Source organism: Eschrichtius robustus, chromosome 3, assembly GCF_028021215.1.
Source record: "Eschrichtius robustus isolate mEscRob2 chromosome 3, mEscRob2.pri, whole genome shotgun sequence".
In the NCBI taxonomy this organism is placed as follows: domain Eukaryota; kingdom Metazoa; phylum Chordata; class Mammalia; order Artiodactyla; family Eschrichtiidae; genus Eschrichtius; species Eschrichtius robustus.
The window spans coordinates 29,283,159-29,310,882 of NC_090826.1; the positions used below are offsets into that span (position 1 = coordinate 29,283,159).

At 57.5% G+C, this 27,724-nt stretch overlaps 1 protein-coding gene across 2 annotated transcripts; it reads right to left on the reverse strand.

The window, feature by feature from the left end:
* Positions 1-1,001: 1,001 nt before the first annotated feature.
* Positions 1,002-24,868, reverse strand: COL8A2 (collagen type VIII alpha 2 chain). Of its 2 annotated transcripts, none has more exons than XM_068539505.1 (4): positions 24,761-24,868; positions 16,345-16,389; positions 6,133-6,347; positions 1,002-5,532 (listed from the first exon to the last, which is right to left on the reverse strand). In XM_068539505.1, exons 3-4 carry the CDS (start codon positions 6,329-6,331, stop codon positions 3,614-3,616), a joined length of 2,118 nt encoding a protein of 705 aa, XP_068395606.1. In that variant the 5' UTR covers positions 6,332-6,347; positions 16,345-16,389; positions 24,761-24,868; the 3' UTR covers positions 1,002-3,613. The 2 variants fall into 2 exon arrangements, with proteins under 2 accessions (XP_068395606.1, XP_068395607.1); XM_068539506.1 differs by lacking the exon at positions 24,761-24,868 and adding an exon at positions 24,638-24,750.
* Between the last annotated feature and the right edge of the window lie 2,856 nt (positions 24,869-27,724).

Here is a 27,724-nt window from a genome sequence, read left to right on the forward strand (position 1 = left end):
CAGAGCAGGCGTGGTTTGGTGCTTCTTCCTGTTGGAGATCCCTCACAGTGGCCCAGGCAGCGGGCAGGAACAAGCCAGATTTTCCTGCTCTCAGAGCCTGACTTCATAGGTTGCTCCCCAGATAGAACCCAGGCCCAGCCAGGAACCAGAACGCTGTAGGAGGATGCAGAGGGGACCGTGTATCACCGGACTGCTGACCTTTGTGTGAGGGGGGCACATCATCTCAGGTGAAGGCCGGGCCTCATTCTGCATCTTGGGCCTCAGTCAAAGGCCTTGGCCTGCTGGGAAGTTCTGCACACCATCCATTCTGAAGAAAGGAAAATTGGAATGGAGGAGGCACCTCCCCTCAAACTTGAGGGATATTCCAGCCTCGGTGGAGAGAGACGCATGCCCAGCTCTGCAGGTAGCCTGAGGTTTCAGGACTGTTGGACAGGCCTGCTTTCAGCCAAGATGGGGTTCTTCCAGGCTGGGGAAAACCACAGGACTTTTCAGGGCACAGGTTGGTCTCAGGTCTGCTGTCCAGATTCCCAGAGTGCGGCAAGTTACGGGGCGGTGCTTTCTCCCAGGACAGCTCCCCTGGCCCTGCCTTCAGCGTTGGGCCTGGCACTAGCCCCGCCCACAGGAGCAAAGATTCCTGATTTCATTCATAATTTGTATCAGATGTTGAAACTTGACCTTCGGGATCCTGAGCCAGCTGTCATGCTCCACTACCCTTGAGAGCTTGCAGGAATGTTCCAGGGAAGCTTGATCCGTCTCCCCTAGCTCCAGCCACTGCCTTACTTTGCTTTCTTAAAATGCCTCTTGGCATTTACTTGGTGCAGAGCCTCGGCAGCTTCGGAGAATCAAGCATTTCTGATGCGGTGGTGACAGAACCCCTGGCTGGGAGGAATGCACGCTTCTTGCGAGGGTGCAGAGCAAGAGCCCCAGAGAGCTCCCTGGGTGCTTTATGAAATCCAGAGGCTCGAGACACCTCTGAATCAATGCCAGTTTCAGCACAGTGCTGTTTGTTCAACAGGCTTTATTGAGATTGTGTCAATACAGTCAATACCGTTGTTTTTCTTTTCAAAAAGAAGTCCCACTTTCTTTGATTCCCAAGTGCATTTTTCCCGAATCTTCTGTGACACAGGGTACATAATAGGTATGTAGAGAACTAAGCTCCTATACCAGGTTAGAAATGAAATTACTAATGGAAAACATTTAAACCTTAATCTTAAAAAAATGAGGAATCAGAACATAAAAATGCACAAGGTAATGTAGTTTTGTTAAAACCTGACATAGTTTATCAAAGCTAGTCAGTTAAGTGGACACCTGGAAACCCCATAAATATTTCGGAAACACCCCCCACCTCTCCCCAAAGGCTTCAGGAATGACATTTAGCAGAAACTCAGTTCTCTGAAACAGTTTTGGGTTTTTTTGTTTGTTTTTTGTTTGTTTTTTTTTTGTTTTTTGGCTCCCTGTACCCTCCTCAGGGCCCTGGGCTCCCACTAGGAGCTGATGCATTTCTGCCCAACAGAAGCCTCCCTAACAGGCCAGATAGCAGTGGCTTTGACCCAGGAAGGAGGCTGAGCAGATGGCCCCACGAGGTACGACTTGAGACTTAGTACCCGTGGGTGCCGATGAATAAGAAACCCACCAGGAACCGTAGCCAAAACCTGCTCTTGAAGTGCCACTTGGGCAGATTTGGGTTTTTGTCTCTCCTTTTGAAAGCTAAAGCAAGCAAACGGTCTGCTTTGTTTGGAGAAGTTGTGGCCAGGCGACGGGCCTGAGGAGCCACAGAGTAACAAGTCGGAAGTCAGTGACATGAAGAACCCAGGGGCAGGACGGGAATAAAGACGCAGGCCTACTAGAGAATGGACTTGAGGACATGGGGTGGGGGAAGGGTAAGCTGGGACGAAGTGAGAGAGTGGCATGGACATATATACACTACCAAATGTAAAATAGATAGCCAGTGGGAAGCAGCCGCATGGCACAGGGAGATCAGCTCCGTGCTTTGTGACCACCTAGAGGGGTGGGATAGGGAGGGTGGGAGAGAGAGGCAAGAGGGAGGAGATATGGGGATATATGTATATGTATAGCTGATTCACTTTGTTATAAAGCAGAAACTAACACACCATTGTAAAGCAATTATACTCCAATAAAAATGTTAAAAAAAAAAAAAATCAGTGGCCAGCCTCCTTCCTCAACATGGGAAGGAAGGCTGGCACGGGCCAGAACTGGAACAGGTTCACGCTGGGTCCTCGGCTCTATCCACTCGGCTTGAACTAGGGGCTGAGGGCATGGGAGGGGGTCCTGCCTGTTTCCTGCAGGGCGGAGCTCTGACTGGGGAAAATGGCAGAAACATCCAACTCATTCCAAAGGGGCCTGTTGGCACCCTTTTTCTCAGAACCTCAGCCTCCTGGGCCCTAATCCTGCCTAGGACAGGAAATTGGAACCAGAGCGTGGAAGGAGAGGAAGCCCCAGCAGATTAACCCCTGTGGTCGACACATACCCATCATATGGCTCTTATTAAGAAAAAGCAGGCGGTGGCCTTCATCCCCAAGCTTGTGTGCACCTTGTTCTGAGGGCAAACAAGAAGCTCTCTGCCTTGGGGATACTGGGCTTGGGGGTGGCAATGATCCCTTACAATCTTGTGTGAGAAAATCAGCCCTCCCCCAGCAGGTGAAAGGAGAGAAAGGGAGGAATACTCATGTTCGCTGATTGCCCATCCTGCCTCGTGCCCGCCTGTGGTGGTCCCTAGGGGCCTGGGTGGCTGGCCTCATGATGAAGAGCCACAGCTGGTGGGGGCAGCCTGGGGGACGGAGACAAACACGAAGAGCTGCCATCCTGCCCCAGACCCATGTCCCTACCCCTCACACACCACCGTTCCCCATGGCTGCAGCCTGAGCACTGAAGGGGGGTTGGCACTTCCTGGGAGCCTGCAGGAGGGGCCACACGCCTGCACCTGCCAGGGACAGGCCTGATGCCACCGCCCCACTGCTAGGGTGGCAGTCCTGACAGGGTGTCCACACTGGCCACCTCGACGGTCCCCCTCCTCTCCCTTCCCCTGGAGAGAAACAAAAACTCTTCAGGGGCCCCACCGTCTTATGCTGGAGGTCCTGCCTGGGGCAGCCGGAAGAGCCCCAGCCAAGAACTGAGGGAGGCCCTGCCCCATTCCTGGAGCACGGGCTGTCTGCGGGCAGGCAGGAAGGGCAGGGCTGGGAAGATGTCTCCCCGGGGGAATGGGTGGGGCCATTCAGTCCCCTCTCAGCTCTGACTCACAGAGCAGCAGCACCCTTCGCCGCCCAGCAGAGCCCAGCACTCACAGGGGGCCAGGGGGTCTCCACCAGCTGGGCAGAGTGTCCTGGGGCCCTGCCTGCGGGCCAGGCAAGGCAGGAGGGGGGGCACAACCCCGACGCTGCACAGACACTCGGGGGAGAGGAACGCAGGCCACCTTCTTCCAGAAACAACCTCAGCCTGCGCGGAGGGAGAAACCCACTCAGTCTCCTCGGGCCGAGGCCACGGCCGCCTCTGTTCCCGCCTCTGTTCGGCCTTTGGTTTTTTCTTTAAATGGAGGTTCTTTGTAAGTGAGAAGGTCTCTCTACCGCTAAAGAGGAGGAGGCCGGGGCAGCATGGGTTATGTGGGGCACAGCAAGAATCCTGAAAAGGAGGAGTGGATGTACTCGGTGGAGTAGAGGCCATTGGCCTGGTCCGAGGGCATCTGCACCCAGACCTGGTCGTTGGGCCGCAGCTGGAGCACGGCGCCCCCAGACGCCTGGTCCAGGTAGCCCTTCTTGTACTCGTCATAGGTGTAGGTGGCTGGCACATTGTTCTTGTACAGGGCTACCCACACGTTGGTTCCCTTGACGTGCACGTGGTAAGCAAAGTAGTAGACCCCGCCCACGGGGCAGGTGAAGATGCCGGTGGCCGGGTTGTAGCCACTGTGGCCATTGTAGAGGGTCCGGTCAAACTTCACAGGCATGCCTGAGGCGGGGAAGGGCGAGGTGAGCACAGCGGTGAAGGCGGGCGTGGCGTGGGCCGACAGCTCGCCCAGCCCAAACCGGGGCTTGGTCCCCTTGCCTAGCACAGCTCCCTGCACGCCGCCGTTGGGCAGGTGCAGGCCGGTGATGCCAGTCTCATCAAAGGCCCCAGGGTCACCAGGGGGCCCAGGAGGTCCGGGAGGCCCAGGAGGGCCCGTGAGTCCTGGGGAACCTGGGACCCCAGGAGGCCCTGTAGGCCCAGCCATGCCAGGTTCTCCCACTTTCCCCTCTCCAGGGGGCCCTGGCAGGCCTGGTTCACCCTTCAGCCCTGGCAGACCCTGTGGCCCGATAGGGCCAGCTGGACCCTGGAGTCCTGGGATTCCAGAAGGGCCCCTCAGGCCAGGCTGCCCAGGGAGCCCCAAGTCACCCTTCTGCCCCAGGGCTCCTGCCACCCCTGGTCCTCCAGGGCGGCCCGTGAAACCTGGCTCGCCTTTGGGCCCAGTCGGTCCAGGAGGTCCATGAGCCCCTGGAAGCCCCCTCTCTCCTGGGAGCCCAGGTTTCCCAGCCAGGCCACTAGGCCCCTGGTCACCCCGAATGCCAGGCACTCCTGGGGGTCCTCCAGGCCCCGTCTCCCCCTTAGGCCCTGGGGGCCCACGTCGGCCAGGTAGTCCTGCAGACCCCGGAAGTCCAGGGGGACCCCCAAGGCCCTGTGGTCCCTCTTCCCCCGGCTCCCCATCCTCACCTGGCTCGCCCCTGTCCCCCAAGAGCCCCGGGACCCCAGCTGGGCCCCTGTCCCCCTTGGGACCTGGCAGCCCTGGTATCCCATAGCCAGTGGGGCCTATCAGGCCAGGAGGGCCCCGGGTGCCTGGCTCCCCTTTGGCCCCTGGTGGGCCCTGTGGCCCTGGCACCCCTGCTGACCCTGGTACCCCCATACCATCCAGCCCAGGGGGACCTTTTGGGCCCAAAGCTCCTGGCTCCCCCCTGGGTCCTGGCAGCCCAGGAGACCCAGACTCACCCTTATCTCCAGGGGCCCCAGGAAGCCCATCCAAACCTGGTTTGCCCAAGCCAGCTGGACCAGGGAGACCAGGGGGTCCGGGGGCACCCCCCTGGCCTGGGGCTCCAGGAAGCCCTGGTTGGCCCACTCCATTTTCGCCCTTGAGGCCTCGATCACCCGGGGGCCCAGGCTCTCCCTGGGGCCCTGGCTCCCCCCCAAATCCTGGGGGCCCTGGCACCCCCTGGGGGCCTGGTTTTCCAGGGACAGCAATGCCTGAGGGCCCAGGTAGGCCAGGGGGCCCTGGGGGCCCCCGGAGGCCCTGGTCCCCTCGTATCCCTGGCTCCCCCCGAAGCCCTGGCTGCCCTGGTGGGCCAACCTTGCCTGGAAGCCCTGGGGGACCAGCCTTGCCCATCCGGGAGAAGCCAGGGGGGCCAGCGGGTCCAGGTTGCCCATGTAGCCCTGGTTTTCCAGTGCCTGGTTTTCCTGGGAAGCCAGGAGGGCCAGGGGGACCCCGCGGCCCGGGTTTTCCAGGGGGACCAGGCTCTCCTTTCAGGTCCATTGGCAACAGTGGTAGAGGCATTTCTGAGAGAGAAAGAGAGAGAAAGGACAGTCAGGGGCCTGGACAGTGGGGACAGGGGACCCATCTTCCCACTCCCCATAGTAGCATGTGGTGCAACTTGAGAAGACACGGTTCTGTATCTGTTCATGAAGACCACTCCCGGTCTCCCCCTCCCTGCTGTCATGGAGGATGGAATTTAGGTGGTTCAGTGGCCACCTTGGGAACTGCAGGGTATCCACCCCAGGGCTCTTAGCCCCCAACCCACCCAGGCTGGGCCTTCCCCAAGAGCTTCTCATCCCTGCATGACCGGGATGGAATGGCCACCAGGTGGCACCAGCATCCCTCCTTAGAGCCAATCGGAGCCGACACCCCCCCCCCCACTTCCCCACAAACCTTCCCGCCCCTCCCCCTACCTAATGCCCATCTCCGCCAGCCAGCTGCACCCCACTTCTGCACCCGCCCCGGACCAGCATCAGGAAGAAAGTGGAGATGGGAAAGCCTTTGGTGGGGATTGAGGGGCTGTGGCCGGAGGCGGGGGCGCCTGGGAAGAGCTGGTGGAGGTCGGGAGGCAGGGAGTTGGGGGTCAGCACTGTCCGAGGCGGGGGGGGCGGGGAGGTGCTCACCCAGGTATTGGCCCTTGCCCTCGCGGAAGGGCGGCCCCACGGGTCCTTTGTGCATGGGCTGCACGTACTGCACCGGCGGGTAGCCCGCTGCCCCGGCGGCTCCACCGCTGGCGGCCGCCCTCAGCCCGCACCCCAGCACCAGCAGCAGCAGCAGCAGAGGTGGCGGCAGCGAAGGCAGCGACGTCAGAGCCCCCCGCATGGCGTCCTTAGGCTTGCTGCAGGGAGGAACGAGAGGGGCCATCAAGCCAGCCCATGGGTACTTTGGCACCAGGCCCGGGGACTCACAAAAAGATCAGAATATAGATATTATTCACAAGCAATTCTCAAAGTCTCAGTCTTGCATAAGTTACTAAACCTCTCCTAATCCTGCCCATAGCCCTCCATCATCGCCCCCCCCAAGTCTACCGAGGACCCCACCCTGGACAACAGCCACCCCCTAACCATTCACTTGGCAGCCAGATGCCCTTTCAGAGCATCTCTAACCTTGGCACACCTCTGCCAGAAACTGTTTGATGATTATACCCAGTACCATGTGCTGGGCTGGCTCTCTGCCAGCCAGGGGCTAAGCTTTCTAGAGATGGAAGCTCACTTAATCCTCCTAACACTTTAACGAGGTATTGTTATTGTCATCCCCATTTTCCAGATGACAAAACTAATGCAAAGGTCTCTAGGAAGCAGACTGGGATTTTTTTTTTTTTTTAATATTTATTTATTTATTTGGTTGCACTGGGTCTTAGTTGCAGCAGGCAGGCTCTTTAGTTGTGGCATGAGAACTCTTAGTTGCGGCATGCATGTAGGATCTAGTTCCCTGACCGGGGATCGAACCCGGGCCCCCTGCATTGGGAGCGTGGATTCTTTTTTTTTTAACATATAAATTTATTTATTTTTTTATTTATTTTTGGCTGCATTGGGTTGCTGCGTGCAGGCTTTTCTCTAGTTGCAGTGAGCGGGGGCTACTCTTTGTTGCGGTGCGCGGGCTTCTCATTGCGGTGGCTTCTCTTGTTGCAGAGCATGGGCTCTAGGCACGGGGGCTTCAGTAGTTGTGGCTCGTGGGCTCCAGAGTGCAGGCTCAGTAGTTGTGGCGTAGGGGCTTAGTTGCTCCGTGGCATGTGGGATCTCCCGGACCAGGGCTCGACCCCGTGTCCCCTGCATTGGCAGGTGGATTCTCAGCCACTGCGCCACCAGGGAAGCCCTAGGAGCGTGGAATCTTAACCACTGTGAAACCAGGGAAGTCCCAGAACTGGGATTTGACTAAGGTCTCTCTGACCTCACATTATGTCGATGCCCTTCTGGGGCTCCCCACTGCCTTCAGGATCAAGTCCTTTGTGGGCATTCCCTGGCGGTCCAGTGGTTAGGACTCCGTGCTCTCACTGCCAGGGGCCCAGGTTCAGTCTCTGGTCGGGGAACTAAAATCCCGCAAGCCATGTGGCCAAAAATCAATTGATTTTTTTAAAAAAAGAGCTTCCCTGGTGGCACAGTGGTTAAGAATCTGCCTGCCAGTGCGGGGGACACAGGTTCGAGCTCTGGTCCAGGAAGATCCCACATGCAGTGGAGCAGCTAAGCCTGTGCGCCACAGCTACTGAGCCTGTGCTCTAGAGCCCATGTGCCACAACTAGTGAAGCCTGCGCACCTAGAGCCTGTGCTCCGCAACAAGAGAAGCCACCACAATGAGAAGCCCGCGCACAGCAACAAAGAGTAGCCCCCACTCGCCGCAACTAGAGAAAAGCCTGAGCGCAGCAACGAAGACCCAATGCAGCCAAAAATTTAAAAAAAAAAAAAAAAGTCCTTGGTGCCCAGCATGGCGTTCAAGGCCTTTTAAATCTAATCACCTAGTGGGTGCCTGCGTCTCCAACCCTATCACCTGCCACCCCTTTCTCTGCCTCTCCCCTCCCCCATACCTTTGCCCCAGACACCAGGCAGCCTCACACTTCTGGGCCTTTGTACCTGCTATTTCTCTGCCTGCAGTGTTCTTCCTCTCTCCAACTCGTCCTTTAAGGCCCAGGGAAGCTGTCACCCCTTCCTCTATAGAGTTAACCCCTCACTCCTGTGTCCTGATCTAGCCCTGTCACAGCATTTAGCTCAGCTCTGAGAACAAGGCCTGGGTTGGGAAGAAGCACAGGCTCCAGATTTGGATGGCCAGCCTGAGTCCTCCGCTCACCAGCTGGGGGAGCCTGGGCAAGAGGTTTCCACTCTGTGAACCTCAGTTTCCTCATCTGTAAAATGGAATAACATGTCCACACAAAAACGTGTACACGAATGTTCATGGTGACATTATTCATAACAGCCACAAAGTAGAAACAACACAGATGTGCATCCACTGATGAATGGATAGTGTGGTATATCCATACAATAGACTATCATTCAGCAATAAAAAGAAGGGGAATACTGATAAATGCTACAATACGGATGAATCTTGAAAACATTATACCAAGTGAAGAAGCCAGTCACAAAATAATATTATCTAATTCTATTTGTATGTTCAGAATAGGTAGATCTATAGAGACAGAAAGTAGATAGATGAGTGGTTGCCTAGGGCTGGGGGGAGTGGAAATGGGGAGTGATTGCTAATGGGCACAGGGTTTCTATTAGGGGTGATGAAAATGTTCTAAATTCCTTGTTGTGATGGTAGCACAATTCTGTGAATACCTTAAAAAAAACATTGATTCGTACACTTTAATGAACCAGTTGTATGCCATGTGAATTGTATCTCAATAAAGTTCTTTTTAAAAAAAGTTAAGCTAGGGAATTTCCTGGCGGTCCAGTGGTTAGGACTCCGCGCTTCCACTGCTGGGGGCACGGGTTCGGTCTCTGGTCGCCGCCAAAAATATAAAATAAAACAAATCAAAAAAAAATTTTTTTCTTAAAGCTAGGCTAACAACCTGCTTCTCAAGGCTGCTGTGATAATTAGAGATATCACAGTGCCTCAGGGCAAGCACCCATCAATATCTGCACAGTGGACTAGCCTGGCATTTCACACACCCCAGGAAAGTCCCACTTGCCCTGGCATCCCTGCTCCGGGCTCCCCTCACCCCACCCAGGGGCCTCTCCACACCTGCGCCTGGCTGCAGGAGGGAGTGCAGGTGGGTTGTACACACCCAGGGATGCACGTGGGGCTGAATCTGGAGCTGCAGTGTGGTGTTCCTCCAAACTCAGTATCACTCAGGGCTTTGCAGGAATGAACACAGGGCTCCAGAGAAGGTCGGTGAAACTGCCAACCCAGCTCTGCCATCAACTTCTCTGTAACCCTGGGCAGGTCGTTCAGCCTCTCTCAGCCCCAGCATAATGGTAACATCTGCCACCTAAGGGCTCCCCACGTGCCAGGCAGGGCTTCACCAGCTTCACATCGCTAATCCTCTTAATTATCCCCCCACCAGCTCATACAATTATAATCCCCTATTTTATAGAAGTAGAAACAGAAGCTTAGACTAAGAATCTTGCCCAGAACACCTTCCCTCAACACAGGCCACCTGCTCTATCTGCACCATGATTGGTGCTGGGCCTCATGAGGCCACACCGTGTAGGCCTGGCACTCAGCTACTGCTGATGGAGGCTCTGGCCATGCACTGCCCTAACGTTTGTTTGATGTTCCATCCACGTGCAGCCCTGTGAGGCTTGTCGGCCCTGTTTTACAGATGAGGAAACTGAGGTGCAGTCAGAGCCTAAACCCAGGCAGTCTGACTCTTGAGCCCCAATCCCTAACCACCACACCATGCGGCCTCTCCGGAGCGGGATAAGGGCCCTCCCGCACTTGCCACCTGAGCTGGGGGGCTATTAGGGTGGTGCTCACACAGCACAGAGCCAGAATGTTCTGCCTGGTAGGGGGGCAGAGGGTTGGGGGAGCAGGTGGAGGGGCAGAGCTTGCAGCAGGAAGCAGGGGGAGGGGAGTGAGCAGTTCTGGCCTGGGTGGGCCAGAGGCCAAGGTCATGGCGCCACCATAGGAGGACTCAAGAGAGCCCTGGTTCTGGGGAGCCCTGGTCCCCTTCCCATGCTGAGCTGAGGCCTCACTGGGCATGGGGGGTGATGGAGGGTGCAGGCAGCCTCAGGCTCAGCTGGGAGGGTGTCTGGGGTGGGGAGAACTGTGGAGGAGCACAGGCAGGCCGGGCGCCAGAGGAAGAGCCCCCGGTCCACTCAGGAGCCCGGGCAGGGGCAGGGCCCCCGCCAGCTGCCCACTTTTCTTTCCTCCTTGGCAAGGTGGATGTCCAGGAAGCATCCCCACCCTACACCCTGTGGCTCCCTGAACTTGCCCCATGCCAGCACCGCCAGCATCGTGGAGGTGGGGCAGATCTGCTGCAGGACCCCAGAGCAGGTGTTTCCTCTGGAGGGAGGGGTGTCTGAGTGAGGATGACAGCTCACACCTCTGGTTGGGCACCGCCTAAGTGCTGCACATTCTGCATTTGATTTAATTCCCACAAGGTCCCTGGGAAAAAGGAACTATTGTTCTTCCTCTTGCTATAGATGAGGAGTCCGAGGCTCGGACAAGTACAGTGATGCGCCCACTGGCTACAGCTGGCAGCCAGGATCTGAGCGGAGGTCTGTTAAGAACCTGAGCTCTTAACCGCTGGGACAGACTGCCATGGGGGAGGGCGTGGGGGAGAGTGCGCCAGAGAGCACAAGCTAGACAGAGGGAGAAGCAAACTGAGAAAGAGTCTCCCTTCCAGCTCCAAGCTGCCTGTGGGTTTGAGGAGGGAAAACTTACTCTAGCTCTTAGAGGGGAGGTGGCCGTGCCACTCCAGGTGGGGCCTTGGCCAGAGAAGGGGCTGAGAATCGATGGCCCTGGAATGGTGCGACGTGGCAGCCCAGGTGGGAGGGACTGCCCCCCAGCGCCGGCCGCCATCAGAGCCGAGGGAGCCTGGGCGCCCCTGAGCCCCTGACTCCTGCTCACTGTCACCTCTCCCCCCCCGCCCCCCCCAACTGAGGCTCCCCAGGGTCTCTGGCTTCTGTATGTTCATTTCACCCTACTGCTTCTCCACCTCCTAACTCTTACTCATTCTTGGACATCCTGGAAGCCTATTGGATGCCTCCCCCGGGCTCCTCTGACACCTGCAGGTCTCCCTCACAGCTCTTGTTTCCCTCTTTGGCTCTTCTGCTCTCTCCCCGCCACATTCCCCCGACTCCATGCCCAGCACAGGACTTGGCTGGCACACAGAGATGCTCCATAAATGTTTGATGAGCTCAATTTGCTGTCAGATTTAATGATCACACCAATAACTCACTCCCGGAAGCATCCCGGACTTTGCACAGATACATGTCACACGGCCCTGGGAGCCCCCTCCCTAGGCCAGATGGGCTTATCTGTTGGCCAGAACGGGAACAGGTGGGACATTCACGTGGCCTCAATCAAGGATCTTCAGCTAAGAACTGCCTGCACGGGGAATAGAGGCACACAGGGAGGAACAGCTGATCCATTTGCTTGCTCCTGGTCTCCCCGTGGGGAATGGCGGCCAAGCAGGGGTGTCAGGGGTTGGGGGAGGGCCCTGAGGCTCAAGCCTGGCTCTGCTGTGTGACCTTGGGCAGTCCATCACCCTCTCTGGTGACCTCTTAGGAAGGAAGGCAGGAGCCAGGGCAGCTGGGAAGGGGCTGGGCTGGCAGGGGCAGGAGATGGGATGCAAAAGGAGACGCTAATTCAAGGGATGGGGCGGTGGCGGCAGCAGGGTAGACGCGGTGTTTGGACAGCTGCAAGTCCTTAGCGGGGATTTCCCCCCTTTTCAACAAATCCCCGTAAAACAGCATTTTGTCCAAGTCAGCGTTTTGTGGCAGCCTGGGCCTCCTCCAGGGGCGCCGAGGAGGTTGGCTGGGAGCGGGTAGCGCTCCAGGGTCTTTCAGACCAATTGAGAGGGGAGGGGAATGGACCCCAGCAGGAAGAAGAAGCGCATGAATACAGACCCCTCTCTCGCTGGACAGGGCTTTGGGAGGGGAAGGGGCATCAGCAACAGTGACCCCTCCCCACCAGTCCCCTCTCAAAGGGTCCTGTCCCAGGGGGCGACCAGCAGAGGGGGCCCAGGTGATCCTATGGAATTTAAGGGCCTGCCCACGCCCCATCCCATTTCACACGTGAGCTATCAGAGGTCCAGATAATAAGGGGAGCCGGAGGGTGGGGCGCAGGCTCCCAACAGACCGTGCAGGGGTGTGGCTAGCGTGGCCCTGGCAGCACCCCCACCCCACCCCCCGGTGGGTGGATGGAACGCGGCTCTGCGCAGGCTCCTGCTGCTCCAAGCCCCCCACCCCAGAAGGGCGGCTGCAGCTGAGGAAGCCTCGGGGAGCTCAGGCAGCCCGGGGCCTGGCCAAACCACAGGTATGTTATGAGACGCTTCCTGTTGTGGAGACATTTCTGCGGGATCGGCTGCCCCACTTGCTCCCCTGGTGCCTCCTGCCTCCCCACTGGCCCAGCCTCGCTCTGTTCTCTCCCTGGGTCTCTGGCCCTGACTCATTTCTCTCTGTCTCTCTTTCTCTCTCCAACCCGGTCACTGCCACTTCAACAGGTGAGCAGCATTTCTTGCTCAGGCTCTCCCTATCAGGGATCCAGCCCTGGGGGGCCCTAAGGCCCTCTAGGTCCCGGCAGCCCCTGAACTCCCATTCCAGAAAAGCTACTTACCAGCTCGGTGATCTTGGGCAAGTGACTTAACCTCTCTGAACCTCGGTGTCCTCATCTGTGAAAGGGTTAACTGAGATGGTCTAAGCCATCAGCCCCTCCATGCTGCCTTGTCCTGTTACCCCGGTGGCCAGAAAGTCCTCCCTTCAGTCTAACCTCAGTTCCTCCTGCTGCAAAGCAGCATCTCCTCCAACCCTTGAAAACCTCAGGTGACTTGCTGCCAAAGGCCAGCACCTTGTGAAGTTCCCTAAAGTCAATTTTCTGGCCTGCTAGGCCTTTTCCCTAACCACTCCTGAGATGACACCGGCCAGGGGACACACAGCCTGCTCAGGACAAGGATGGAGTTATGGATCTTGGAGAGGAGCGGAGGAACTGCCCTCCTCCCTCACTGGGCATGATGCCCACCCCCACTGCTGAGCAGGGTGGCTCCAGACTTCTCCAGGGTTCCTGAGCCTCCCAGCCCCCACACCTCTCTCCTAGCTTGCAGAGATCAGAGAGCCCTTTCCCGTCCCCCTCTCCTGAGTCTCAGATGAAGGGGGTCCTGTCTCCCACTCAAGGCCCCGGGCCCCTCCACACCTCTACCTCTTCCTCTTCCTCTTCCTCGGGGACGTCTCACTCTCTGTGGATGCCTCCCCCAGTCTCCAGCCTCTCCAGTCCACATCTACACAGGCCTCACCCCCGCCCCTGGCCACCCTCATCTCTCTCCAGCCCTTCTCAGCCAAGCGTCTCAAAAGAACTGTCTCTACCCCTCACCCTCTCACCTCATGTTTCCTTCTCGCCAGCACTGACTCCCGCCTTGTGACCCTGCTTTCCTCCTTCCTGGAAAGGCTCTTCCTCAGATTCTTCTCTGCTCCTTCCCTCTGCCCACTCTGCAGACCCAGGCTTGCCCCAAGGAGCTGGCTCAGGCCTCTTCTCTTCTCTCTGGATGTTTCTCCTGCAGTTTCCAGCTCTTCCCAGCTCCCACAGTTTTAATCCCATCACCAAGGACTCCCACATGTGTTTCCAGCTACCTCTCTCCTGAGCCCCAGACTCTTGGGTTTGACTATGAGCTGAGCATTTTCGCCTGGCTGTCCCTCATACACCTCCACCCAAACTGCTGTCATTACCTTCTCCCCTATTACTTGCTTCTCCCCCACTCCCTGGTGCCCAGGCCAGAAATCTTGACATCACTTCTGACACTTCTGACCCTTCCTTCCTTACATGGAATCTCTCTAGCCTATACCATGCCTTAGCACAAGTAGAAAAGGCTACCCCTTTTTCCAGCCAACTCAGGCCTACTCATTGCCTTTCCCGAGTGCCCTTGAACAGTAACCAACCTGCACAACTGTACATGACAGCCCTGTTCCTTTACCCTCAAACCCCCAATCCAGTCTTATGGACTCTGTCTCCTCTACTTCTGGGTATGTGACATGTCCACCTGTGTCCCTTCCTCTGTGTCTCTGTGTCGCTGAATCCAGATCCTCACCTGCCTGGGTATCTGAGGCATCTCCTGTTGTGTCTCTCTCCTCCTATCTCTGTGTCACCATCCCATTTGTCCACCCACCTCTGTGACCCTGTCTTTCTCTGCTGTCTTTCTCTGTCCTCTCTTGTGCCTTGTACCTAGATCCTGTCAGAGTTCCAGGTTCTGAAATCTCTAGCTGTTGGTCACTTGATGGGAGCCTCTAGAAGGCCAGCACTTATGGCCTTAATGTTAACGTCAGGTCTGGGGCTGACCACCGTGGATGATCCACGAGCAGCCCCACAAGGTCTGGGTGGAGACTTGCAGGGCCCAGTGCCCATGAGCTGAGCTCATTGTCCTACAGGCCACTGGGACTCTGAACCCCTCAAATTTAAATGTGCAGGCGTGAGGACCGCTCCAAAGCCAAAGGGCTGCCTGGAATCTGGGAGCTGGCGGGGTGGAGGGAGGTGGGCAGGCTGGGACAAGGCTGCCTGGAGGACACCTTATCATCCAGGTTGATGGCAGGACAGGAGTGCTGCCCTCTTCACACCTTGTCTACCCAACCAGGCTTCAAGAGTCCTAACATCCCTCACCCCTGCAGGTGAGGCTCCCAGACCACAGGGGACCTCAATTTGCAAAGCAGCATTGGAAGGAGGTTTGAAGGACAGAGGAGAGTTCAACATACTCATAGGGGCAAGTGATGGTGGAATATTCCAAACTGAGAGCGGAGCAAAAATCTAGTCAAGGAAGACTGAGGGGCTTCTGGGGTGGGCAGTATCTAAGAGGCAGAGAACCTGTGGTTCTGAAACTTGGGAGGGAGAGAGATTGGCTGGAGATAAAAATAGGGCTTCATTGGCAGGGTTGTTGCAGCCTGGATGAGGGCCATGGACTCACCCTTAGGGAAATCACCCATGTTTAGGGAGTGAGAGGAGCCCACTGTGCCCTGAGCCCCAGCATCCTGAATCCAGACAACCCAAACCTTTCGATGTTTCCCTGTGCCCACCTGCCTGCCCTTGCCTGAATTGCTCTTTCTATCTTTCTCCTCCAGGCAAACATGTTATTCCTCATTTAAGACCCAGCTCAAATGCCTCCTCCTCTAAGCAGCCTTCCGTGCCTCTCTCAGGCAGAACAGCTCCTCCTCCAGGGCATGTCTTCCCCCAACCCCACCCCATCCCCAGCTGGGGCTCAGCACACTGGCACTCAGTACAGTCTGCAGCCTGTGTGCTCCAGCTCCTGGCCTCTGACAACCCCACCTCCCACCTCCAGCCAAGCCTGCAAGATGGCTTCTCATAGGGTCCCTTTTCCTTTGTGGCTCTTCCAGGGTCCTTCTCAGCTCTGGGCTGGAGGGGGCTTGCGCTGAACCTCCCTCCCTGCAGGTAACTAGGTTTACCTCCCAGACCCCCAGCCTCTGCCCATCTCTGAGGCTAGCCACCCCACTACCACGCTGGGGAGGAGCTTCTTGCGGGGCAACAAAGCATCCAGGGAGGTAGGGACAGCCAGGCGGGGGGAGATGAACCAGAAGAGGCCCAGCAGTGGACAGGACCCACGGCAACACTGTATCCTCAGACAGGTGGCCAGGGGACCGGCCCTTCCTCGCCGGGGGCTCAGGCCTCAGCTGGTGCCATTTCTCATTTCCCAGAAGGCCTTGAGCTTCTGACCGAGACCGGACATGGGTGGGCCACCAGGCCCAGGCACCCCCAGGCCCCAGGCCGAGCCAGGCGGGGCCTTCTCAGCTGCCAGTCCCCCCACCCCACCCCCCGCCTTCTGTTTCGCATTTGCAGCCTTTTCCGGAGCGCCACCCGCCGCCCGCCGCCCGCTGCCTCCCGCCGCCTGCCAAGATTCCTGGGCCTTCGCGGCTTCCCCGCGCGGTGGCGGCAGCTTCAGCATCGGCAGGAGGGGCTGAGCTGGGCAGGGAGGGGGCCCGGCGGGAGCACGGCCAGGCCACTGCACCCGGGCAGGCCAAGCAAACACGGCCACGCCAAGGAGCAGGGGCGAAATAGTTCACAAATGAGAAAAAGCTGCTTCCAAGTTGGGCCGGAGGGAGCTGAGGTCACCTGCCCGCTAGGCCACCCCGAGCCTGGGAGGGGCATCTGCTGCAGCTGGAGGGAGCAAGGGTAGATAGCAGCAAGCACAGGTCTCATCCAGCTGGGGATATCAGAGAGCCCTGCCCCCAAATCTAGCTTACCTTTCAGGTCGGAGGGGCCTCTGAAGGTGCCAGCAGAGACAAGGCCTGAGAATGAAAGAGGGAGACAGTGAGGAAGATGCCAGGAGCTGGCGAAGCCTCCTGCCCTAACTCACAGCCACCCCAGCGCCTGCCATGGGTTTTTTACCAGGAGCCCCTGATGGAACATTGGCCCCCAACCTCAGTCTCCTCTCAGGGAGCCAGGGCCCCCCATCGACTCCCTTCATTCATTCCATGCACTTAGCAATGCCCATGTGGGACCGGGTCCTGGATTGATGGAGTTCCTCCTGTCCTAGAGCCCAGGCTGAGGAAGCCCCTTCTGTGGGCCAGGGTCCATACCGGAGAAGTCCCTACACTCTGTCAGGCCCTAAGCTGGGGTGGTCCCTACTATAGACTAGGGTTCCTGCCTGGGGAAGCTCGCACTAGGTAGGGGACCTGAGGCTAGGCCTTGGGACAAAGAAATGGCTCAGCCCCATGCCCTGCCCTGAATTAGCTGGAGGCATCAGACAAGTGGCCATCACACAATTGACTAAAGTCTCTGGGCCGTGGGAGTACAGAGCAGGAAATATTGCCCTCCCTTGAGTTTCCCTGGAAGACTTCATGGAGGAAAGGACATTAAGGCTGGATCCTGAAGGGTGAGTAGGAGTCTGACAGGCAGACAAAGTAAGAAAAGGAATTTCAGGCAGTAGGAAGCTGCTTGGCAGATACAGGGAAGGTCCAGAAGTGCTGTGGGGTTGAGAGGACAAGCAGGAGCTGAGAAGGCTCGGGCAATTTAGTGAGGAGCCTTAAATGCTATGCTTGTATGTCTCTGGAAGGCAATGGGGAGCCATGGAAGGTTGTTGAGCAGGGAGAGATGATGTGGTCACAGCCCTCGATGGCCAGGTCCCCATTTCTGGCTCAACCATGATGCCTGGCTATCATAAGCCCTAGTCCAGGTCACACAGCAGAGCTGGGGTCGTAGTCCAAGCCCAGATATGAATCCTGGGTGGATGGGGAGGGGACGCCTAGCCAGCCCACCTGGCAGGGAGGCCTGCCGGCTGCGTCACTCTCTCCCCCAGCTGCTTGCTCGCCTCTGCCCGCTCCCATGGAAACTCTGACATCCCAGCCCTCTCGCTGCACAAGCAGCCAGATGCCGAAGCCAGCGGCTCCTAAGCCTTCTCTCCAGCTCAGCTGAGCCCTGCCTCCATCCACGCCCCTCTGACACCATGACCCCAGAGGTGGGGCATGAGGCTACTCTCTCTGAGGGCCCAGACTGACTGATGGAGCTTGGGTGGGAGGTCCTCACTGGCCAACTTGACTCCAGCTTCTCTGGCCCCAGCCCACACCCTCACCATGAGGCTCAGGGAGGGGAAGTGACTTATGTTGGATCTGGGCTTTTGAAAGATGAACATGGATTTAACTGGGTGGTAGTGGGGAGAGGTGATCAGTCCAGGCTAAGGGAATACCATGTGTGAGGGTATGGAGGTGTGAATGCCCTGAACATAATTAGAATAAATAAACGAACTAACTAATCATAGCTAACATTTATTGTATACCTACTATGTGCCAGGCACGGTTCTGGGCTCTTCTCATGAATTATCTCATTTAATCCTCACACCAACCCAGTGAAGTAGGTTCTTTGTCTTTCATTTTTACAGAGTGGGAAACCAAGGGACAGAGAGGTTAAGTAATTGGCCAAAGGTCACACAGCTCATGAGGGGTAGAGCCTAGGCTGTTGGTGCCAAAGCTTGGGCTCTTAACCTCTGCAAACACAGATGGTTTGAGATGAGAAGGGCTGGCTGGGGTCAGCCTGAGAAATGCCTTAAATATCAGAATCAAAGACCCCCAGCACAGGGACTTCCCTGGTGGTGCAGTGGTTAAGAATCGGCCTGCCAGTGTAGGGGACATGGGTTCGATCCTTGGTCCGGGAAGATCCCACATGCCGCAGAACAACTAAGCCCGTGCGCTCTAGAGCCCGTGAGCCACAACTACGGAGCCCGTGTGGCACAGCTGAAGCCCATGCGCCTAGAGTCCATGCTCCGCAAAAAGAGAAGCCACCGCAATGAGAAACCCGTGCACCGCAACAAAAGTAGCCCCTGCTCGCTGCAACTGGAGAAAGCCTGCTCGCTGCAACTAGAGAAAGCCCGCGCTCAGCAATGAAGACCCAACGCAGCCAAAAATAAAAATAAAAATAAATTAAAAAAAAAAAAAAAAGACCTCAAGCACAGCTTAAAGCTGGCTGCCCATCCCCTCCACCCATGTTAGCCCTTAATAATAATGGTCTCGCCTGTGCGCCGCAGCTGCTGAGCCTGCGCTCTGGAGCCCGCGTGCCACAGCTGCTGAGGCCCGTGCGCCTGGCGCCTGTGCTCTGCAGCGGGAGAAGCCACCGCAATGAGAAGCCTGCGCACCGCAACGAAGAGTAGTCCCCGCTCGCCACAACTAGAGAAAGCCCGCGCACAGCAATGAAGACCCAACCGCAGCCAAAAAAATAAATTAAAAATAAAAATAAATAAAAAGCATGTTTGTCAAAGAGCTCTTAAAAAAATTTTTTTAAATTAAAAAAAATAATGGTCTCTAAAAATCCCAAGTACATTTTCTGCACCAGACATAGCACTAGACATGCTCCAGGCATTATTTTTTATCGTGCTCTCCCATAACTCTATAAGGCGGGAATTGCTGTCCCAGTTTTCTGAGGAGGAGCATTGAGGCTCAGAGAGGTGACATCCATTCTCCAAGGTGAGAGGAAGCACCGGGGCTGGGATCTGAACCTTGGGGCTTGCCCAGACCCTAAATGGCCAAACCCCTGTATACTTGGGCTTCCTGGAGACCACAGCCACAGTACTTCTCCCCACTTCTCCTCCACCCCTGCCTGTGCTGCCTCAACCCAGATGCCAGCACAGCTGGCGACAGAGTGAGCAGCTCCTATCACGGGCCTCAGGAGCCCACTCCAGTTGACCAAGACTCCTGCGGTCCTACAAAATAGAAAGTGGGGTGGGTGAGTGTGCCAGGGCAGTGCCTGAGCCGACTTCAATGGGACTCTGTTCTTAACCTCCGCCCTCAGCTGCCTTCCCTAATCTCCTCCTGAGCCCCTCCCCTGGCGACATCTCCTCCTTGCACAGGGCCTGCCTCCAGCTAAATCCCAGGCCAGATGTGTGGGGGACAGTCTATACCCCCGTCCCCCACCAACTTCGGCGAGCGCAGGCGCCCAAGGAGACTGGCCAGGATCCCAGGCCTGCTTCCCCATCCCAACTTTCCAACCTGACATGCTGATGGCCACGAGGTGAACAGTTGGCTCCTCCCAGAGCGGGGCTCATGGGAGAAGTCTCCATTTTCTGAGCCCCTACCATGAGCTGGCCCTCGGCTAAGAGTCTTGCCTAAAAGATCATGATGGGTTAAGAACCACTCTGGAGGCCAGCTGCTCACAGTCTTCTCCCAGCCCTGCCTCTTACTAGCAGTGACCTCAGTGGTCTGTGCCTCAGCTTCTTGGTCAATAACATGGGAGCAATTCCTACTTCGCAGAGCACTGGAGAGGATTAAACACGTTAATTTCATGTAGCCGACTTCAAGCAGTGCTTGGCATAAAGAACATTCAATATATGTTTCCTATTATCATTATTATCATCATCACCATGACACCTCCCAAAAGCCCTGTGAGGTTAAATTATAAACCCTATTTTACAGATGAAGAAACAGAGGCTCAGAGAGAAGTCATTTGCCCAGGTTCACCAGCCAGCCAGTGGTGGACGATGTCAGTTTGGACTGAAGCTGAGTGAGTTCCCGGATAATGGGGACAGCCTTGCAGCTCTCTGGAGCTGAGGCACAGAGTGTGTGTGTGTGTGTGTGTGTGTGCGTGCGTGCGTGCGTGCGTGTGTGTGTGTGTGAGTGTGTGTGTGTCGGGTTGGGAGGGGTCCTCCACTCACCCCTGTCCTGCCTGACCTCCAGGGGCTCCCCTGCCCAAGCCCCTGTCGCCGCTGCAGGAGGGGGCTCTGCATTCCTGGCTAAGCAGCCGGATTTGCTGTGCTCCAGGAACTATGAAAAGAATGTTTGCCACGAGCTGAGCCGTGGTTGCCTGTCAGAGGGAGCATGGCCTGGAGGGCCCACACAGAGCTGTGTGGCGGCCAGGAGCCGCCACAGTGGGAGGGAAGGAGGCTAGACACAAGAGAGCTTCTGGTTAGTGAGTGCAGTGGATGCTGGATGGGGGTGGGGACCAAACAGTCAACCTCCTGGGGTCTTTCAGGAGGGAGAAATGACCCACACACACAATCTACATTGCTCCTCCCCACAGGCTCCAACGAGAGCCAGGGAGGCATTACTGGCCCATCTCATGGATGGGACTATGGAGATCCAGGGAAGGCTCACAGCCAGTGGCAGAATTGGGACCTGTGGCCAGGACCCTTCGCTCCCAGAGGTTGCCCACCCTCACGGACCCACCAGGACCACAGCGCATTCTGAGATACTACAAAACACCATGCCAGCCCTCACTGTCCTGGCCACCCTCCGGGCCTGACCTTCTCATGACTGCTACTCCCCATGTTCCCTGTCCCTCAAAAAAGTCCCTTGTGTGTGAAAATTCCTGGCACACTGTGGACAGATGCTCAACAATTAAGTTTCCATTCCTTTCCCCTCCAAACCAAGCCCTGTAGAGGGCAGTGACCCGGGAGGTCGGTGGGAAGAACATGAGTTGTACATCCTCACAGACCTGGGAGTGAATCCCAGCTTGGCACTCAGCAAGGGGACGCTTGGCCAGTTTATGGGCCTCTCTGAGCCTCCACTTCTCCCTCTGTTAAATGGGCTACCGACCCTTGCCTTGCGGTAGTGTTACAAGGACTAAATGAGATACGCAAACACAGGCCCTGATACAGAGTAGGTGCCCAATAAACTCTTATTGTTACCCTCCCCCAGGGGGACAGAAATAATTGAAATTAGAGAACCTCAGATGACAAGGTTCCCTCCATCCCAGGTTCCTGATAGCCCCTGCTAGGGGAGGGCGGCCTCTGAGAGGAAGGGAAGCCTGAGCCCAGGGTCCTGTCCTCAGGGCTCAGTTCTGCCACTGCCTGCTATGTGACCTGAGGCAACTTCCTCTCTGAGTCTCCATAATCCCATCCAGGAGATGAGCCAGCAGTGCTGGCATGGCTCTCTCCAGGAGGCAGTAACCCTCTGCCACCCACTTCTGCCCTCCAAGAGCCAGAAATCTCAGCCTGCATGGGGACAGTCACTTCTCAATTCAGAACTTTCCAAGAATCTGAATGGAAGCAGGGCCAGGTCCTCCCCATTCCCTTCTCAGGATCCAACCAGAGAGGTGTAACAGACTCTGATCAGAAGTCTGGGTGAAAGTTCTTGGCACTGCACCCTGATCATGTGTGACCTCAGACCACTCCTCACCCCTCTGCAGGCAAAAGGACCCTGGAGACAAGTATTAGCATTCCCATTTTATAGATGAGGAAACTGAGGCACAGAGATGGGAAGTCCCTTACCCAGAGTCACGCGGAAAGTAATCCCAGTCTGTCTGACTCCCGAGGTCAGGATCTGCTGTCTACACCCCGCCACCATAGAACAGAGCAGGCCTGGAATTCCCTTTCTGGGACCGTGACTTCCCTAACTGATGTCTGGGCACATGTGTGCACACATATGGCCTCACACACCCTCTTTGGCTTCTAAACATACATACCCAGGTCTCCCAGACACTAAACTAGCCCCCAGGCCCATGGCCACACTCGACACTCAGCCCCCTGCACCTAAGCATACCAGACCCTGGTGTCCAAACCCACATCTCCCCTTGACCTGACTCCTCTGAGGTCAGACCACGGCCACCCAGTACAAGGCTCCTGGCCTGCCCTCTCCTATCCCCACAGCCAAGCATCACTGAGGCCTGTCCAATCTCTCTCCTTACTCCTCTCCATCTATACCTGCCTCCCATCCCCATGGCAACCACCCACCTCAGCCCCCAACACCTTCCTCCTCAAACTCTGCCCAGCCTCCTAAGTGGTCTCCTTGCCTGTAAGATCCCTCTTCATCCTTTCCCCCCAGAGCAACCAGAGTGATACCCAGTTTGCACCACTCTGCAGCTCACACCCTTTCTCTGGCAAGGCCCTAGGAAATCTGACCTCGAAGTAGTTGTCAGTCCCTCCCCCTCAGTCTCCCACTGTGTAGTCACCTTCCCCTGAGAGAACTCTGCAGCTTCCCACCTCCACACCTTCGCACACGCTGTGTCTTCTGACTGGAATGCCCTCATTTACCTTTTCCACGCCCTGCACCTGTCAAAGTTCTCGTTCTCCCTGAAAACCGCAGCCAGAGTCACCTCTTTGCCACTTCCCCTGATGGCCCCTCCCACACACACTTCGGCTTGTAAGGTTCCTCCCCTTCATGTAGCTCGACGGGCACCCTGAGACACAGCTGCACCCCATATGAGAGGCCACTGTGCCTCTGGTTCTTCCACCCCGGCTCTGTAAGTGCCTCAGGCCACAGATGGGACTGGCTCATCTGAGGCCCCACTTTCCTACAAGGGCAGCCCCATGCGTGCCACTGGGGGGCCTGGAGTGGGCTGGGGGACTAGTAGGGCAACCAACCTTTGCTCTGGCTCAGACCCGGAGCAGGGGGGGAGGTGGGGTGCTCAGGCTGACAGCCCTGTTTGATATCTTCACCTCCCTTTTTCTTTCCCCTTCCTCTGAGCCAAAGAGCGGAAATTCATTTTCACTGTGGTGGACAGAGTGAAACTGGAGAGAGAGACCCTGGTGAGTGTGAGTGTGCGTGTGTTGTCCTGTCTGAGTACGTCTGGCTGGGCCACGTAGGGCCTGCCATGTGTCTGTAGGAGTTTGTGTGTGTGTGTGTGTGTGTGTGGTGTGTGTGTGTGCACGCGCCCGCACGCGCGTGCTCTGTCTGTTGTTTCAGCGTCTGTGGTGGTATGTGTTTCAACAGAGCATGTTCTGGTGTATGACTGTGTATGACTGTCAATGGGAGGGAGTGTAGCTATGCAGCTGTGCGTGACTCTGTCTGTCTGTGGTGTGCCCTCATTATCGTTTTGGGGTGATTGTGTGTCCAAGGGTCTATCGGTGTTCACCAGCCCAGCGAGAGGCCAGTGGGGACATCTATGCCCTGACTGAGACCACCAACTCCCACTGCAAGGTTGCTGCCCCCCACACCTCCTCTTCTGGGCTCTAGAATGGGCTCCCTGAGGGCCCCCCCATCTACTCAGGCCAGTGAGGCTCAGTCCCCAGAGAGGAACCCCAGACTGCCTGACCCTCCAGCCATCCCAGCTCCACAGCCCCCAGATCTTCCAAACACCCAAGGCAGCTCCCTAGGAGGTTGCCTTCGCTAAGGGCACTCCAAGGAGGGGATGGACCCTGCCACCAGACAAGGGCACAGGCCTTAGTAAGAGACGCTGAAGGTAGACAGGAGGAAGGACTTCTGGGTTGCCAGGGTCCCCTGAGGGAGGTCAGTGGTATTTCTGCGTCAAAAGCCTAGCATGTTCTCACACACACTGAGAACCTCACACAAGCACACACTGACTGACGCACACATTAATAACATACTGGCAGACACTCACTGTCCCCCTCACGCCTCACAAATGCACACATTGACAGGCTCACACATGCATACACACAACAAGCAAACTCAGAGGGTCTGCCCTTCCCCGACTCGCAACTCATGGGCTCCTCTGGATGAACAGTGTCTCTCCGCCCGGGGACTAATGGGGCCACTATGTCTCCAGCCCCAGGACAGACACCTGGGGAGACTGCTCTGGGGCCCTCAGACCCCTGCCCCTCTGAGCCGGGAAACAGTCCGGCTGTGAGTCGGTCCCCTCAACCCCGCAGGTCTCAGGCCTGAGCTGCGGCAAGGTGCTGAGCCTCTGGCAGGGACATTCCTCAGAACCCCAGTCTCCAGTTTGGGGGGTGCTGCCAGGACACCTAGAATAGGAGGAACTTGGGGGCAGAAGCAGAAAAAACGGGAAACCGGGCGGTTGCCAGTAAACTAGAATCGGCAGAGAGATGGGGAGAGGAGAGCTGAGGGGTTTCCCCTCCCTGGGGCCACAGGGGGCTCTAAGGCCACTGCTCCGTCCTCCCTGCTCCACCATCCTGCGATGGAAGCTTTGTCATCCCCATTTTACAGGTGGGAAGGGAGACTCCCGGAGGTGAAGTGACTGCTCCGAGACACATGGTCAGGGATGCCACCCAGGAACTGTCTGAAGCTGGAGTCCCCGCTTCTGGGAAAGAAGGGAGGAGGGGGCTTTAGCTGGGATTCTGCCCCGGGAAGCAGGAAACGGGATGGGCGCCCGCATACCAGCGCCGACCCCCGGCCCAGTCCCCCATCCCGTCCTCACCTCGGAGTCCGAGGCGTAGGCCCAGCCGTCCCAGCTGTCCCGGACAGTTCTGGGGGAAGCCCAGGCCGGGTCCTGCTCTCGGAGCCCCCAAGCCCGGCAGCCGTGCCGCCTCCCCCCGGTTACCTGCAGGGGCGGCCGCCTGGCGCCGCTCCCGGCCCTCGAGGGCGGCCCGGGGCGCGCGGGCTCCGGGCAGGGGCGTCGTCGGGGTCCGCGCCGGCGGGGCTCCGCGTCGCTCTGCCGGCCGCCCCTCGCGGCTGCCGGAGTGGGCGGGCTGCGCGCGGGGGCCAGGGAGGCGGGAGGGGCGCGGCGGGGCGGGGCCTCCACCCTCTTCTTTCCACAGGCACGGCCAAGGTCCGCGCCCAGCCCGGCCTCGACAGCCGCCTCCCTCCCGGGACCGACTCAGACACCCCCTCCACCCCACGCACATCCCGGGCAGCTCGGTCCCCACTCACCCTCACGCGCCCTGTGCCTGCGTCTGGAGCCCCCTGCTCTCGGGGACGACCCGTCTATGGGGACACAGACCCAGACCCTGTCACCGAGAAGGGGGGCATGGTGTGCTCAGTGCGGGGAAGGGGCAGCACAGGGGTGATGGCCCATAATTGAGCAGTCCGCGAAGGTTTCCTGCCAGTGGTGACCTAGCTGAGAGGGACTGGGGCGGGGGTGGGGTGGAGGTGGGGGGAGACTTAGGGGGAAGCGAGAGGAGGGACGGTGGTGACCCGCACATTCTGGGTTTAGGGAGGTGAGCCTGTGTGCTCACAGGGGCAGGCAGCGGGATCTTGTAGGCCGTGCAGACGCAGGTTAGACTTCACTTCAGGGAAACGGGGAGCCACTGAAGACTCTGGAGCAGCGCAGTGACGTGGTCAGAGTTGTGCTTTAGAAAGAGCCCCCTCTACTTCACTTTGCTGTACAGTAGAAAGTAACACAACATTGTAAAACAACTATACGTCAATTAAAAAAAAAAAAAAAAAAAAAAGAGCCCCCTGACTTCTACGTGGAGGAAGACAGAGGCAGGGACACTGGTGAGGAGGCTGCTGGAATAATCCTGGCTGGTCCAATGAGGCGGACAATGGGCGCTGGAAGGAAGGGTCAAATGTGAGAGGAGTAAAGGAGGTGGGATAGGCAGGATTTGGCTGTGGGGGTGAAGGACCTAGAAAGAGGGAAGTATCGAGGACAGGGCCCAAGTTTCTGATTGGAGGTGGTGGTCCAGAAGGAGGATGGTCAGATGCATTGAGTTGCACACTGCTGTGGGCTTCCACGTATCCAGCAGGGAAGTGAGAGTTCTGAGCTAGAGATTAGGGGCCCATGGTGTACAGATGGTGACTGATGCCATGGGAGTGATGCTCTGGGAAGGAGTGCCCAGGCCAGGACCGAGGACCATTAACATTCAAAGGACCTGTAGAGGAAGAGAGGTCAGCAAAGGAGACCTAGAAGGTGGGGCTGGGAGGTGGGGGGAAACCAAGAGAGCAGTAACTCAGAAAGCAAAGACAGGGTGTTTCTAGAAGTCCAGTGAGGCCCCCAGGGTCAAGATGTCACAGTCCTTTGGGACTGGCAGTTAGGGGCTGGTGGTTGAGGTGGAGGGCAGGGGCAGGGGCAGGGGTCAGGCTGCAGAGGCCAAAGGAGCAGCCACAGGGGAGAAAGTGGAGGCAGCAAGGGCAGTAGGGGAGTTTGGAAGGGGGTTTGGGGTGAGGGTGTGAGTGTGTGTGTGTGTGTGTGTGTGTCTGGTCTAAGTGGGAAAGACCCTCCACAGGTCCAGAAAAGGAGCAGGGAGGGCCCACGGCTGTCTGTCTTTGGGTCTGGGCCCACCTCCATGGCCCCCTCACCCTCCTACTGCCTGCCCTCTGAAGGTCTCCCACTTTGCTGTCCCCCTGCCAAGGTACACACCAGCCCTGACACTCCTCGATGGGGCCTCCCATCCTCACCCACCTCCAGAGTCTGGGCCCACTCCCATCCTAGCCCTCAGATTGGGGGGATTGCAACAGGTCTTTGGGTCTGGCCTCCTGGCCTGAGCTGCTCAGAGGGACAGCAGAGGAGCCAGGCTGGGGCACTGTCCGAGGAAGGGGAGGGGGCCTGGTTGGCGGGGTAACTAAGAGGACACTGGCTGGGGTGGAGAGCTGTGGCCCTCCCCCAGAGCTGGTGTGAAAACCAGGCCCTTGATGGGGATCAGATGGGGGTGAGCGTTCAGGGAGAGGGTGGGAGCTAAGCGGCAGGGAGTGTGGAGTTAGGCTGCCTGGGTTCAAGTCCAAGAGCCACCACTCACCAGCTGCGTGTCTTGAGCAAGTTACCTAACCTCTGGAGCCTCAGTTTCCTCATCTGAAAAACTCTCATAGGCTTGTTGTGAGGATTAAACCCATTAATCCACGTCGAGCTCTTAGCTCTGAGTGTGAGCTGTTCTTGGGGGGGAGCTCAGTGAAGGGGGCGCTGGTGAAGCAAGCAGGCAAGTGAGGGGGTGCACTGTGCCCGGGAAGGGGCTCCCATGGGCTCCACGCACACAGTTGCTGCAACAGATACTCAGTCCCCTACGTGATCCCACCCCTGATTCTCCTGACTCACCCTTTAAACTTTCCTGAGGCCCCCCTGCCTGGTTCTATGTGGCACACATGTCCCCAGCCCCTCTTTTCTCCCCATGCTGAATGCCCTGCAGTTAGGGAGGGCTCCAGCTCCTTCTCCTTTCAACCGGCCCTAGGAGGCCAAGTCTGGCCCTGTCCTGTTGTCCTGTGGCCCCTGGTGTTCACTGGACCCCCAAGGTGAGCCTCAGCTACCCATCCCCCAACAGAGGCTGAGACAGTCTTGCCATGACCCTGCCACAGCTGCCTCCTGTTCTACCAGATCTTTGCACAGCAAACCTCAAGACAGGAAATGAGTGTCTGGGTGCCAGAGGTTGCAGACTTCCCAGCCAAGGCTCACGTTTAGGCTAGGCCAGGCCAGACTCCCAGCCCGGTTCCCCATCCCACCTGCCAGGGCTTCCATCCTTGGTCTGTCTCTGGTAGTGCCTAGATATCAGTGGGTCAGCCCTGCCTGCGGTCGCCTGCTGTGTGGCCTTGGACAAGTTGCTGCCCCTCTCTGGGCTTCATTTTCCTCAGCCACAAG